Source organism: Macaca mulatta, chromosome 6, assembly GCF_049350105.2.
Source record: "Macaca mulatta isolate MMU2019108-1 chromosome 6, T2T-MMU8v2.0, whole genome shotgun sequence".
NCBI classification, from domain to species: Eukaryota; Metazoa; Chordata; class Mammalia; order Primates; family Cercopithecidae; genus Macaca; species Macaca mulatta.
Genome location: NC_133411.1, coordinates 167,585,108 through 167,601,187, shown reverse-complemented (window position 1 = coordinate 167,601,187; position 16,080 = coordinate 167,585,108). Strand labels below are relative to the sequence as shown.

The following is a 16,080-nucleotide window of genomic DNA, read 5'->3' as shown; positions in this document are numbered from 1 at the left end:
ATCTGTAAAGCCTTGAGAATTATCATTTACAGATATCGTTTGTCTGGAGATACACATAATAACCGATGATGTTCATGCTCAATAGTTTAAGAAGCAAAAGCAAATTATATTTTTGTCTCCTTTATGTATCTATATAGTATGGAAACATATCACTCAAGTTTCCCTATAGTATGCATCCAAAAATAGAAATATACACATGCATTTGTATACACACACCAAACATACATACAAACACATCCACGTATGTGTACATGACAAATACATCTCTTTGTTTACTGAGCAGTCCTTTTACTTTTAAGCTCGGTATTTATTCAGCCTTGGCCTAGGGAAAGAGAAGCCACAGTCAAAAGACAAAGAGAAACAGAAGTAGTTAATTTTTGGCTTTTTGTGTTTTCTAAAAGCCCAGGCCTTGGCGACTTAAAGGTGACTTAAAAGATTTTCAAGGGTAATTTTGACTCTAGGCCGTTTTTGTTTCATGTGCTGACTTTACAACCTACCCCTGAAAAAGGCACCTCTGTCCAGAGCTTTCTCTTTAAGCAGAGACTTTTATCCTGATCAGAAAGTCGATTTCCAAGGCACTCAGCAGGACCTAACCCACAGCGTTGGTCTTAAACCAGTACAATGAATTGGAATAAGAAGATCCCGCCAGAGGTTACCAAGTTCAGCTCTGTACCTCCAAGCAGGTCATAGTCACAAGGGTGCAGACACCATTTTTCACTGTATTTGTGGCGGGAAGCACCCCAGGCTCCCATTCACCAATTACCATGACACCATTTAGAAGAAAATGCCAGGAGACCAAAAAAAAAAAAAGGGAGGGGAAAGCCATTGTCATAACTCTTCTCAGAAATACCTGGTTTCACAATTTATACTTAACTGCTGACACTTGAAAAGTTGAACATTTTGGTAAAATGAATCAAGCTGTAATGTTTCTTTTATGAGATCCCCTTGCAGGAAAGGGAAGCTTGGCACCTCATGGAGCCCAAGCTTAGTTATCCATCATAGTAAAGTCAGCTGTCCTAGCCAGCTTCTCAGAGGTCACGCGATCGAACCAACAGCTCTTACAACTATATTATTGCTTACGGGACAGTAATTGAGGCACCAGATAAAAATTACCTGGTCTAATAGGCAGCGAACAATTTTCACTCAATAAAATTATGAGCCAAATCATTCATTTCATAACACTCTGGCTAATTTATTTGTTGACCTTTTAATATCCATAGCTCTTCAGTGGTATTAACTGCAACTCAGACAAAATCTCTTGTTCATTTCACTTTCATTGATTTTTTTTTTCCATTGAGGCAATAACAGTTGCTTGAAAACAGCCTTTTTCTTTCCACTGTAAAAGTCAATCACGTAAGTTACTATGTCTTACGTTGATATAGCGGCGTTAGCTTACAACCTAGTTTAATTTCATATGATTCAGAGTCTCCTACACCATGTTTTTAACAAAGGCAAGGCTCTCTGGTTTACCTCCAACCACACCGCATGCTGGTTCATAATAATATGTTTGAGAAGTAAGAGGGCTGTCATCTAATCTGAACATAAAATCAACTTTAAAATTAGAGGAGGTTCAGAAGAGGTCCTCCTGCTGCATTTTCTCCAGACTAGAATACTTTTGGTGCCTTGGCCTCTGGTATTAATAGCAGTAGACTCTTTCAAAATGTTTAATTCCTTTGTTCTGGAAATGTCTAGAGATTTTTACTGTGGTTTGAATTTCATTTTTTAAAAAGACTCTGGGCAAAAAGTATGCGCTAGAATATTCTGTGGGGCAGTCGAAGCTTCAGCTGAATCTTCTTATATACTAAGATACTATGAAGCCTTTAGAATGCGGGGTTGTAAAATATAATTGTTATACATTTGGCATTTTATGCCTCCCTGGAAATAACTACTTGCTACCTATACCTCATTTATGTTCCTCCTTTCCATTTCAATTTACTCTAAAGTGGTCCTTAGCTATAATGAGAATGCCCCTTTCAACAGAAACATGTTTAATTATATCCATGCTAAATGTAAGTGACTCTTCTCAGTCATAGGGCTGCTAAGTAAAGAGTGTTTAAAGTGTGACACTAAAGGCTTCTAATGATCTGCAGTAAGCTCTATTTTAAGAAGTTTATATTAAAAGAAAAATGAAAAATTTGAGGAATGTCTCAGAGGATGGGAAACTAAACGGTGCCCAAGCGTTATTTTGGTTTGTTTTACTCTTTCCCTCACTGCCTTCATTATACTGATTTTTTAGAATGCAGAGTCTGCCATTGTGGAATTTTCCATTTGGCTGAATAAACACAAAGGAAGTTGGGACATAAAACTACCCTCCAAAGAAATACATCTCAGGACAACTAGTATTTATTGCATTGTACATCCAGCTCTGCAAGAAATGGGCTGCAAGAAACTTCCAATCAATTTTTCAGCATTCAGCCTTTCCAATCAGTAATGTCACCCAGGCTTTCAGAAGCCAGTGGGGAAAGATCCAGGACTTAAAGTCTAGGAGCTGAATGCACACATCAAAATCTGGGTCCTGCAGTAAAGCCTGTATGAAGGAAGGCAGTGAAATCAATGCTGATTTCATTGATAGGTACTTATCATCTCTACATCAAGAGTGATTTTGTCATTTCACTTCATTTTATCTTGCTGATATTTGGCCACTACATTTTGAATCCCCTGATAAGGCAAAGTAGATCGGTGATAAATGGGTATCAGGGAAATGTGCAGCGACAGAGAAGTATTGTGCTTCTTTCTCAGAAATCACCCAACTCAACTTGACTTAGATTATTGATGCTTGTAGTTTTCTTTTCTTTTTTTTTTCTGTTTCCATCTACATCCCTGAAAACATTATTTCCTATTTGGGTAAGCATAAAGCCAAGCACAGATTATCCTCCCAAATTACTGAAGTATCCCTGGGCTTTAATTTTATGGGTGGAGTTCCCAGAGTCTCAAAATTTAATGCTGAAATATGAAAATTAATGTTGTGTTCATGTATGGGTATCTATTGGCTTTATGAGTTGACCTACACATGCTATGAACACAAGAAAGTTCAGACTATCTTTCCTGCTCATCTAGGGTTGCGTCACCCAAAACATTGAACTGGGTTTATAAATCGGCCCAGTATTGGCCAGTGAACTTGAGCTTATTAGCTATAAATTTCAGGTCAAATGCTAAAGAGAAGACTCCCACAGATGGTGAATAATCCTAAGATTTTTAACTCATAAAATAGAAGATGAGTTAACTATGTCTGCATATTTGTCATGATATGCCTTGTTCCCAATGTGTCTTTCTATGAATGTGCAAATACCTAACTATTTCCAAGGGCCTAAGAGTATAGCTAATAAAAGACTGAGGACATAAGGACCAACCTCATGTTGCTAGCAGCCTATAACTTGAGATAATGTCTGTACTAGACATGATTCATTGTATTAATCACAAAATTAAAATGTGTAAGTCCAAGCCAGCAGGAATGAAAGAGCAAATTCATAAAAAAGTGACATAAAAAAAACTCACAGTGATCAAAACTTGACCTTTGGGAATTTATATATTGGACGTAAAAGTCTGTAGCTAAATGGAACACCAAACTTAAGTCTTCTACTTTTATAAACCATGCCAAATATGACTTTTGTCATTTCATCATACAAATTGTGTACTTTTAAAAATCAGTAACTATATCTTAGATTAACACATCAACATGAATTTCTCAAGACTTGTGGTTTGCTAAACATTATGGTAGGAGCTTAGAGAAGGAGATTAAGACCTACCACTGGCCTCAAAAACTCTGCAGTCTAGCTATGGAGAATGAAGACTAACACGCTTCAGATCAGAGTACAATGACCTCTCAGTATGTACTTCAGTGCTGTGCTGGGTGACACAGATGGTCAGCACTCTTTTTCAGAGAAATTAGAGAGATTAGGAGCTGGGGAATCTGAACTGGGGTATCAGATTAGGAGCTGAGGTATCAGGAATTATTTCTGATAGAACAGTGTGATTTTCAAGAGCCAGGCTCTGATGTCTAACAGGCCTGGGGTTGAATCCATGCTCAGCCACTAGTCAGCGGTGGAAACTTTGGGAAAGTTAGCTGACCTCGCTGAGTGTCAGTTTCGTCATCTGTCAGAGGGTAATAGAAAGAATACCTTAAAAGGCTTTCTATGAAGGTTGAATAAATTCTTGTTCCACTTTCAATAAATGAGAGTTATCTCCTTCATTACCGCACCATCACAATCCCCTTCGGTACCAGGCTTCAGAGGATGGAGAGAGGCATTGTCAATGGGCACAGACTGAAGCCAGCATTCCCCCCCCAAAAAAGGGGAAGGCAAAAGGAGCAAAGGTATGGAGATAGAAAGGAGCCAAATGTTTTACTTCTAGGCTGGGGAGGACAGGCATAGAGAGCAGTTCTTCAAACACATAGGGAGAGATGATTGGATAAAGATGGTAGGACAAAATGATGGTGACGATCTTTTGTGACTCTCATCAAACCTTGTAGGTCAGTGCTGGGAAGATAATGTGCCCTGAAAATTGCTGGAGAATAAGATCCACATATGATGACAGGGCAACAAAAAGCTCAAACAATATTTGCTAATTGATTGGGTTGCAAAGTAGAAAGTAAAGCTGAATCTTCCCTTTATATTTGTAGTCCATTCAGCATTTTTATTACAAAGCTTCTAAAATATAAGTAAAACTCATGCCAGCTACATTTGAACTGTTTCTTGGAACCCCATTCCTCCTTCAGTCTCCCTGACATTTCTGTAGACTCTAAATAGAGTAAGAATAATGTATCCACATTTTTCTCCATAGACCCCTACTCACACAACCATCAACCTATGGTCATAGCAAGACAGATGAAGCCAGGTTTTGATTGTGAGATGAAATCAATCAGTGAAAAGTAGTTGTTGTTTTTAAGGAGTAAAGCTTTTTTTTTTTTTTTTTTTTTTTTTTAATCTTTAAGAGAAGAAATCCAAGGCCATGAACAGAAAAATTGTCTGACTCAGGATGTAGATTGGAGAACAAGCATTACCTCTACAAGGAGACTCTGGGGCTTTTCAATATTTAGGATACTAGTATATGTCTTTTTAATTCCCAAAAGGGTTTTTTAAAAAAAAAAAAAAAAAACCTAAGGATAGAATTAATTATCTTGGAATTGTCTAATATCCACTCTTACGTTTGAAACTGCAAGCAGGGAGACGTTTTAAACATTATGAAAAGAAGAGAAAATCTCCCCTGACAAATAAATTCCTTGAAACATTAGATATTAGTACTAGTCAAGTGCTTGTTCTTTTCAGAAATATTAAAATTGCATATTAAAATGAAAGGATTCTTAGACTGTGCTCCTGCCTAATGCCACAAAAAATAAGAATTTAAGAACAATTTGAGAGACAAAAGATTATATGAAACATCCAGCACTTCCCCTTATGGGAAATTTCTTTTTTTAACATCCAAGGCTCAATCATTTCCTAATGTGAAATTACAGATTTTTCAAATTACCATATAAAACTGCAAAAAAATTACACTTGTGACCACAGAAGAGATGGCATACACTATCAATTTGATTTTAAAAGGCATACATCTTTTATACTACCTGTCATTTTTATAATGCCTTTTACAAATTTAATCAATACATTTTAACATTCTATATACTTTAAGTGCAATATACAATAAATATTCAAGTTTCATCTTAAACATGCTTTAGCCTTTAAATTGTTAAAACTACAGTGCCCTTTCAATCTACTTACATAATGTCATAAAATATACATTTCAAGGTAAATGAAGTCAGCTACTTCAATTTAGTCCCTCAAACTGGTAGTAAATGAGAGGTTAACACTATGGTGCCAAACCCATTATTGAGTAAATTTAGCACCTTGGACAGCTCTGTAAAATCTTTATTGCTTTCCTGACCTGCTCGTCATGTTCTGTCTGTGTGTTCAGTGGCTCTCAGCTCTGATTGAAAGGCAATATATTAGATCCCCAACACAAACACGCTTGGGGGCTAGTTCACTGGGAGCGTAATGACATGGAGGTGAGAGCAATTTTCTGGTCACCGAAATCCAAGCACCTTGCAGGTCCATTGTACTAACTCATAGAGGACCCAGAAATTTTCTTTCTCCTTCCCATTTGCAGAAATAACTAATAGAAGCCAAATCACATGGGCAAAGCTGAACCAAGTCTTTCTTAAATCCTTACAAGTTGATACTACAGTGAAGGATATTTTTTGATGGGCTAGATATTATTTAAGGGTGTCCCTCACAGGGCAAGAAATCCAGGTTCACACTCCTCAAATCCAAGACTGCTGGCCTGAAATGATGCTGTGCTGATGACCTACCTATGGCAATGTACTCAATGGGAAAACATGCCCCAGCATGGTGGATCAAAGAAGACAGCATCATGGATCAAAGAAGGATGCTCCTTTAGGAAACAAGATCCACGTGTTTTATTTTCAAAGGATTAAATGGGGATGAGAGCTCTGGATAGCGATATAAGGAGAAAAAAAAAGTAGATTATGTCATTGAAAAACTCTTAACACCAAGGATATACAATATATACTGATAGATGGTATTTTTTCAGGCTTATGAAAACTTCAAAGATCTTGGAGTTTAATTTCGAACATCCCTCCTCCCTGCTTCTGTGAAATTAATTAAAATAAGGTACACTGTTCTAAGTCCCCAATTATAGTGTTACAAGAGCGAAGTTCATAAGTGTAGTTTCTTTCTGTGCCTCATCATGCTTTTGACAAACAGGAGACTTGCTTTTTTCCCCCTAAAATGCAAAGAAAGGAAAATATCTTCCCTGCCAAGCCCTAACACTGACGTAAATATTTATTTGGAGAAATAAATGAGCATAGGCCTAGCGAAGTCAAATCTTAGTAAATAAACTCACTTGATCCTGTTTTGTTTTAAAGCCATGAGGTTTTAGTGAAGGCAATACAGGCTGAATTTGATCTGGGGATAGGGTTTAGTGTGCCCGTACCATAGTAAATTATTAACTGCTCTGGTCAGACAATACAGTGAACAAAAAGTGGTAAATTAGCTTGTAGCTTACATTAAAAAATAAAGAAATGATTTCAGATGTATTGTTTCAAACCCCTTTGATTACATAATATTTTTTACTCCCTACTTTAAAAATAACAACTGTTTTATAAAGGGGGTCTATCAGCTTAAGGCAAGCATAAATGTTTATTGAGAACTGAAAACCCCTCTATCTTATTTTTGAATTTAGGACATTAGATATGTCATAAGTAGTTACTGTAGTATGACAACTACTTTATCTTATATTATAGAGAATTTAAAATTGAAAAATGCTAATATGTATCTAAAAGCTTGTCATTTCAAGAGTTGTTCAAGGATTTTTGAAGAGGCTATGGTGACAGCAAAATGAATGCGATTATCTCCCTATTTTCTGATCAGCGACTGCAGTCTATGAAAATTGAACAGCACTGCTTCTCCATGTAGAAATCTATTGTGTAAAACATTTAAAGTTATACTTCTGTTTGAAACTTTACCCACAGCCAAAAATGGTAACCATATCTTCCTGTAAATCACCTCTGATGATCATACCTCACCCTTAGGTTTGGTTGTCTGACAAGCGCCTATCTTTTGCATAGATCAAGCTTAACTTTGCTTTCCTTTTCACATTCTAGTGGAAATGAATTTGAAGAAATTTAGTTAGAACCAAAAATATCAGCACCATACTCACTTTTGTAGAGTACTCCCTATTATTAGAACCAAGCATGCAGGCTAAATATGGAAGTCCACCTAAGTAAAAAGAGGGAGATATTTTTTCTTCAACTGGAATGAGCAGCCAAATATATATCTAGGATGAGAATGAATGAGCAAATGGGGGAAATCACAAACAATACTGAAATAGCAAATAATTGCTGTAAAAGAAATAGATACTGCCAGTAATGAAAATTGGTGAAGAGGGGGCTTCTGAGGACAGTAGAGTCCTTCCATAAGAGTTTTTGACAAACAGTGCATTGCCTCAGTATGTGGGTTTCCTACATCACCCGCTTATATTATGGCTTTGCCATCCAAGAGAGATAAACAAAAGAAGTTTAATACTACATGCTTCTAGTAGCTGAAGATTGATTGGAAATCCCTCGAAAATGACCTGTCTGATAAGGTCATGGTTCCTGGAATAAGCAATTAAGTGCAAAATAAACACGTCTTAGGGATTCGTACCACGCACTGAATGACATCGATTGTAGTAATCTAGTAAATGACCTAGGAATTGTATTCAGCAATAAACATATGAGTGCTTTATCATGCCTATGGCAGACTATTGAGTGATGTATTTTATCTTGCAGTACCAATGATGCTCACCTTTTGACTCAATTAAGTGTGTATGTGAACAGGGACAAATTGGTGATTTAACGCCATTCTGGGGTTCCCCAAGCTATGGCCTTTATAGCAGTGCCTTGGCAAAGTATGGCCAGAGGGACTGGAAAGTGATCATGTCTAAAGATAACGACAACCTGCCTTCGCTCAAAGGATTGTATCTGCTTTTCTCTTGACAGGAAGTAATACTTAAAAGGGCTGCGGATCTGGTAGAAGCTCTGTATGGGATGCCACACAACAACCAGGTGAGCGCTGTGGGTTTCTAGCCTGTGTGGACTGCCACATGCAATTAAAGATCTCAGATTCCATATCGTAATGAGAAAGCACAGAAAATATTAAAGCCATGTGCATGAGTTAAGAGTATAAGTAATTCAGATATAACATGTTGCAAGACTCTTCAATCCTCTCTTTTGTAAACCTTTTATTGCCCTTTCCACTGAATCATTGTCTGTATGAGAAAAGGTGGTTCATTTAAAACTAATCTTTAGTGGAAACGTACTTCCTAATTGAAGAGGAGAGTTACTGGTGCTTTATTTTATTTCTCTCAGGTTTTCAAGCAAATTTAGGAAGAGAAAGAGGGTTTAATTTTTTCTCCAAAAAGTATAACAAGGCCTGAATAGTACTGCCTGCTTCTATTTCATAGAACTCCATGTATAAGATTCACATAGCTTAGGAAACTGAGTCCGACAAACCATTCACTCCTTTTTCATGTAACCTGAGTCAATGTCTGGGGGACACAGTCCCATTAATACTCAGGAATGCAGGTAGTCATCTACAACCTTCCCTTAACATCAACAGGGGAGATGAATTGCAGCCTCTCTCCGTCTCCCCCTGGGTAACCTCAGACTTCCTACACGTTATTGGGAAGGATAGAAAACCTCATGGTACTGACCTGTATGGACTGTAGGGTAGTATGAAGGCATGTTAAGATAATGGACTTTCAAAATCAGACAAATGGGCTTATGAATCTCAGCTCTGTTCTTAAATAGGTGAGTGTCCTTAGGTGAGGCTTTTGACTTTCCAAGCCTCAGTTTCCCCATGGCATGATGATGGTGAGACTAATATAACAGGTTTGTCAGGAGGGTCGCAGAAGTTAATGCAGCCGACCATTGAAAACCCTGAGTACAGTGCCTGGCACTGGAAAAAAATGGTATTGTTGGGAATATGACTGGGGACAGCTAAAGGGGATATTCCTTTGACTTTTCAGGAAATCATTCTGAAGAGAGCGGCCGACATTGCCGAGGCCCTGTACAGTGTTCCCCGCAACCACAACCAACTCCCGGCCCTTGCTAACACCTCGGTCCACGCAGGGATGATGGGTGTGAATTCGTTCAGTGGACAACTGGCTGTGAATGTCTCTGAGGCATCACAAGCCACCAATCAGGGTCAGAAGCTTGCTTTTCTCTTCCCTCACACGTTTTCCCTCTCCCTCCCCAACCTTAAGCAGCCCATCTCCTCATTTATTGGTCATGAACAATTTTTACATTAAAGAATTATTTTCATCCCAAAAGGGAGATTCTTAGTTTGTGTATATAAGATATTATTGTACAATGTTGGTCCTAGCTATCATTCTGGTAATCTAATATAGGGGGCTAGAAAGGATGCATGCATTTAGCCATCTCTCTACATTTAACTTTTCATCATAAACCATGAATGACAGATCGCAAAGAGGGATGGAATTAAAGTTTTGAGGGCCCAAAGCACATCATTCTTGCCCAAGGAATAGGAACCTGTTAACTCCAGGGTACATCTCTTAGATCGGGATTTATTTCTGCTCTAAAATGATAATTTATAGGCCCAGCATTGCCACTTCTCATGGCCCTGCTAAGTATTTATGATCTCCTAAGAAATGTGTCTTTTGCTTACTTCCCATTTTAATCACAGAGCTAGCACCACCAACCCACGCACATGAATCACCCAGTCCCTTCCCTCTGGGTTGCGGCGATGGGGCCAGAAACAGAGACCTTCTTTCCCCGAGTCTTCCAGGATTGCCACCATCCGAATGCCACCCTCACCCCTGGTTTTGCCCCCACCCCTCAGGTTTCACCCGCAACTCAAGCAGTGTGTCACCACACGGGTACGTGCCGAGCACCACTCCCCAGCAGACCAACTATAACTCCGTCACCACGAGCATGAATGGATACGGCTCTGCCGCCATGTCCAATTTGGGCGGCTCCCCCACCTTCCTCAACGGCTCAGCTGCCAACTCGCCCTATGCCAGTAAGTAGAGATGTGTGTCCCGTGTTCATGTTTCGCTAGAAGAACTTGGCATCGTGCCATGTGGCCCAGTGGGCAGGGCTTCTCAGTCTGAGGGCCCCTATCTTTCCATCCTGCAAGGCACCATCTCCAGCAGGAATCTCCGTTCTCCAGTGCTCACCTTCCTTCCTACAAAGTCTCCCTAACAGTCAGAATGTTGCTACCATCCAAAGCAGCTGTATGAGGTCGCTTCAGGAACCCACGCTCCGAGTCAGGTGAAGATGGGTTGACTCCCACTTCTACCAGTTACTAACTCCCACTTTTACCAGTTACCATCAGCTACTCAGGAAACTGAGGCAGGAGGTTTGCTTGAGCCCAGGAGTTCAAGGTTACAGTGAGCCATGATTGTGCCACTGCACTCCAGTGCCTGGGTGACAGCAAGACCCTGTCTCAGAGAAAAAAACAAACCAAAAAAACCCTATAAACAATGAGGACACCATATTTGTCATCTACGTAAGCCCAAAACATCTATTAGTTTTGTCTTACTTCATCTGATTATTTTAGCTACATAAAAGGAGGCAAGTTCATTTCCTCTCCAAGCCTCAATTTTCTCATCTGTAAAATGGAGAAGGAACTAGCACCGACCCCATCCAGTGTTGTAAGACATAGATAATGCATACAGTGAGCTTGTCCTGATTCCTGATACATGGAGGCACATTTAGTAAATCTAATAATCATAATAATGCAAAGATAATAACACGTGGTGGTGGTGGTATAACATAGTAACAATAGTCTAAAACTTAACCTCTCTCCCTTCAGTTATATGACTCCTTTATTTTTTAATGCTTGGAGTTTTCCCCTTCGTTTGCATTTGGTGTATACTTAAAACAACAACACAGTAAAACACTTTTTTCCAGAAATCTGGAAAGATTAAAAAAAAAGAAAAGAAAAAGAAAACCACATACACATACAAAAAATATTCTTTGGTGCCTTGTCCCTGCCTTAAAGAAGTTTGCCTACAAAAAAATGTTGGTACGTTTATATGCTTCTAAAGAACCTCAGAGAACTGCCCTCCTTATCTATAAAGTGTCATAACCCATGTCCTTACAATCTCTTGATCTCTCTCTGACTTTGAAGTTCATCTTGGGCATTGCGAGTGACTCTTCTGATGTGCAAAATGTGGCCAAACTCTTAGATATTTGTAGAAGGACAGATAGATGTGCCATTAAATAAAAGAATATTCATGATTTCTTACGGAGTCTTGGCTAAAAATACTACAAATGATGCCCTCTCTCACAGTGAAAATATGGATTGTTCTAGTGCTTTGAAAGAGGAAAGATCATTCTTGCCCTTTAAGAGAAGTTATTTCTGAAAATGTACTTACAGACTTTTACTGTCTGGGTGAATTTTTCTGCTCAAAGTCCACAAAATTACACATTTCTACTTAGTTTGGAATCAGCAGTTTGTTGAACATTTACAACTCCTCAAATAATTTGCATATGTTATGTCTGTCTACTCACGAGTCAATGTTTAGGATCAGTTTCACATTAGATTTTGATTTATCAAAAGATTGTTTCTCATAGAGATCTATCATTTCAGTGTTCTCCCATTTATTCAATCAGAAAATGTTTTGATCATGACCTGAAAATTAAAAGGTGGCATTCTTAATTAAATCAATAAACTAATTGCTATATGGTAGCAATTCAATTTAGGGGCTTGGATTGCTCTCCTCAAGCCTGTGCAGACACTCAGCCGCTTCAGCCTGAGATTGCATCTGTCAGACTGTGAAACTTTGAACATTTAATTTCCATTAATTGATTTTCTCAGTGCTCACAAATATAGTATTAAATTCTCAAATAGGCTCTCAGATGGGATGGTTTTATCTGCACAAATGCAAATAAAACAATAAACACAAAGCCCAGCTGATTTGAATTTTTGCCTCTGTAATATTTAATTATTCATAAAGCACTCATGTTGAAAAATTCCAATGGAATAAAAAAATAAGACATTTCACTGGTGAACACACTTTCTGGTGTGGTGGCTGATAACTAATAATGTTATAACAAATGGAGCTGCTTGACTATATTTTACCCCTTCCTCTGTTAACTGCACCTCCCCCTCCCCGCCCCAAAACTCCCCACCTCTAAATACACATAATGATCGCATTTGCCAATGAGATTAATTGCCTTCCTCAGTGAACCAGCAGGATTTCAAGTCTACGAATATTTAAAAATCAAACCTCCAGTGCAGGAGTTTTGCAATTTAAATGGGTGTTATTATTGAGTGTATTTTCACATTTACAAATCCTAAGAGATGTATAAAAATGCTGGCCTCATTAAAAGAAAAAGTACAGTTTCGAAAATGTTTGTGAAAACTGAGGATGGCGGCTCTGCGTTCTGAGTGCGTGTGGATTGGGTAGTGCCTCAGGCTGATTAGAAGGGGTCATTTTCCCCTGATGGCAACTGTTGCCTATGACCAATTGGATTCCCACTTTCCAAAGGATAAGGCCACCCAAACAGCTCTTTGGACCCTGGTGGGCTTGTGGGAACGAGGCTTTTCCCCCTGGAGATCTTTTTCCTTTGCAGGGTAGTTTAGCAGAAAGAGCTCTGAATTTGGCCGTGATTCCTTGCTTCAGCGCATTCTAGCTATGGCCCTTGGGCTAGCTGCTACACTACTTTGTGAGTCCCAGCTTGCTTCACTTCCTCAGTTGTAAAAAAAAAAAAAAAAAAAAAAAAAGTATGTGATGGGCCCCGACTTAAGATTGCATTGCCCATGACAAGATGAAAAAGACGTGAAGATTCTTGTGAATGATAAAACAATATCTGATGTTTTATTAAGTTGTGTGAAAAAATAATAAAATAGAAGAAATATCTAGGATACATACTTTCCTGCAGGAAATGGAGGAAATAGAAAGTGAGTGTATGAAAATATTAGTCTTGACTTAGCGTATGTGAAATCTCTGTCTCCTAAAGTAACCCAGAGATTATTAGCCTGGAGCAAAAGATGAGAGGCCAGGCCAAGAGGATCCTGGTCGGTAGAGAATGTACATCTACCAAGCTCTTTCATATCCCCAAACTGCTGGGTTTTCTCTGAGTTGCCAGAGTTCTCCCATCATTGGTTATCTGCATCCCTACTACTACCAAACTGTGAGTATTTATGTAAGGCTCTGATCCTACTGCTTATTAATTCCCAAACATTCACATATATCCCATGGCAGATATAAAGAATTTGGAACTTTTCTTCATTTTTCACAAATGCTGCATGTGGCAGTCTGGTGGCCATCCTCTCAAGCTGGCCTATTCCTGTTCCCCCTACCCCAGCCCCTTTCCTAGAACCTTAGTTTAGGCTCTACCTGGGATGCATCCCTTGACACCTCTTCTATGAAGTCTTCTCTGATTTCCCTTCCCTGCCTCCACTGAGATGGCTACGTTCACCTTTGTCACTGTTTTGTGCTACTCTCACCCTCATAACAGGGTGTTGCACTTTTGTTTCCTGGCCTGGAATACTCTAAGGATGGTGGCTCTGTGTTCTGCCCCATAAAGGCACTTGGTGCATTTGGATTGGTTAGTGCCTTGGGCTGATGACCAGGGGTCATTTTCCCTTAGTGGCAATTGCTGCTGATGACCCAGTGCCTAGCACACTGCCTGGCATACAGTGGCCCCACAATAAACACATAGAAGATCCCCAGTAATGAAAGGTAGCACATGCTAAGTTCTGTATAGCGAAAGTAGACAAGAGCCTGCGAATTCAGGGAAAGTTTGTGCTGGAAGCATTGTCTGAGCAGGACAGAGCAAGGTGGCTGGGTGAGGGATGGATCTGAGCTTCTTTGCTTCAGGATGCCATGAGAGGCACTGATTTCTCCTTTCTCATTGACCCTCTCAGTAGTGCCATCCAGCCCCACCATGGCCTCCTCCACAAGTCTCCCCTCCAACTGCAGCAGCTCCTCGGGCATCTTCTCCTTTTCACCAGCCAACATGGTCTCAGCCGTGAAACAGAAGAGTGCTTTTGCACCAGTCGTCAGACCCCAGACCTCCCCACCTCCCACCTGCACCAGCACCAACGGGAACAGCCTGCAAGGTAAGCCCCAGGCCCCACCTGCCAATCCAGATCCAGTGCCCTAACTTCACCCTCCCAGGGCCTGAAGCAGATGCATCACCATTGCCGAGGGAATCAGCCTTGGACCCTGCCTGATTCTCTCTGCCCTCATCTCTTCTGTTCCTTTGTGTTTGCTCTCCTCAGCCCTGGCCCTTGGCCATACTCATCTCTCCTCTGCTGGAGGTGCTCAAGAAGTCCTCTTTCCAACTTCAGCAATTCAGCTCAGGCCCGGGATTTGCTTGGGAATACTGTTTCTACTGACTAACAGCATCATTTCTCTTTTCTCCTCTTTCACTCCCTGTGGTCGCCATTATCAGATCAGTCTTTTGTGGACTCTAGCAAGTTCTCCAGTGCAGGGTCTCTCCCGGGACTGGCCTTCTCCTGAAGTAGGTCACTCAACCTTCCCTTCCTGTTGCCTGTGTCAGAGTGAACGTGTGCGGGGCTGATAACAGGGAGGGGGTGAGCCATAACTTGATCAGAGCCCTGAAGTTAGAGCATCATAAACCAAAGGTCAAAGACTTCCTACTGGGATTAAGAAACCCCAAAATACCACTAGAGTATTCTGGTTCATACTAAAATTGTTCAATCACTTTCCCACCATTGCATATGGAAAATAAAATAGTTGCTAAGAGTTGAGATGGCCTTTTCATTCATTAAGAATAAAAAGTTACCCACCTTTTAAAACTGAGCACACCATTTCTAACATTTTTCTTATGAGCTCAGCACTGTGTTGTGTGTCATATGTTGAGACCTGCACAACCCCATTCATTGCCCCCAGCAGGATTGTGTGGTAGGTACTCATATCTCCTACTTGACAGATGAGAAAACTAAAGGTTAGAGAGGTCACGAAATTGCCTGACTTTTAACAGCTGATACATGGCAGAAGCTGGCTTCAAACTCAGACTCAAACATTCATCTCCTAAATACTTTTTTACTCAGTGGTGGTAAAAGAGACATAGTTAGGATTCCTAAGGCAGCTGGTAGGGAGATAAGATTAATAAACTCGTCGACCACCATTTATTGAGCACTGAACAGTGTATCTGGAGCCATCCTATGCACGGAGCAGATTTTATACCATTTAATCCTCACATCTTCCTAAAGTATGAGAGCTATTATGGTCTTCATTGTGCAGATGACAAAATGGAAGCTTAAAGAGGGTAAATATCTGACCACAGACATAGTCGGTTAAACGGTGGAGATGAATGTAAGTCCCATCAGAGTCTGTGCCCTTAAGCCCAGCCATACAAAGGTTCCCACAGTGCCTTCCCTTGGTGGCCAGCACCTCACTGATGGAGGTCAGCCTGGAAGTCAGGGAGGGGTGAGGACGGCAGTGCACATATCTGGGATGTCTCAGCCCTGTTTCTTATGTAAAAGTACATGCATATTTACACTTGTCTACACATACTGTGTGCTGGATGCTTTACACTGTGGGAAGCATATAGTGATTCTCCTGAAGACCCTATGATGTCAGCACTAG

The 16,080-nt window shown here is 40.0% G+C and overlaps 1 protein-coding gene across 21 annotated transcripts in view; it reads left to right on the top strand.

Moving 5' to 3' along the window:
* Nucleotides 1-16,080, top strand: part of EBF1 (EBF transcription factor 1) — a 412,068-nt gene that overhangs the window by 385,290 nt on the left and 10,698 nt on the right. For 11 of the 21 annotated variants that reach the window (XM_015141336.3, XM_015141335.3, XM_015141334.3 and 8 more), the window contains 4 exons: nt 8,492-8,557; nt 9,520-9,697; nt 10,353-10,532; nt 14,391-14,585. In XM_015141336.3, the coding sequence (XP_014996822.1) occupies nt 8,492-8,557; nt 9,520-9,697; nt 10,353-10,532; nt 14,391-14,585 (619 nt within the window). Of the gene's footprint in view, nt 1-8,491; nt 8,558-9,519; nt 9,698-10,352; nt 10,533-14,390; nt 14,586-14,747; nt 15,233-16,080 lie in introns of those variants that run through there. The other 10 variants (XM_077937389.1, XM_077937388.1, XM_077937387.1 and 7 more) reach the window with 3 other exon arrangements.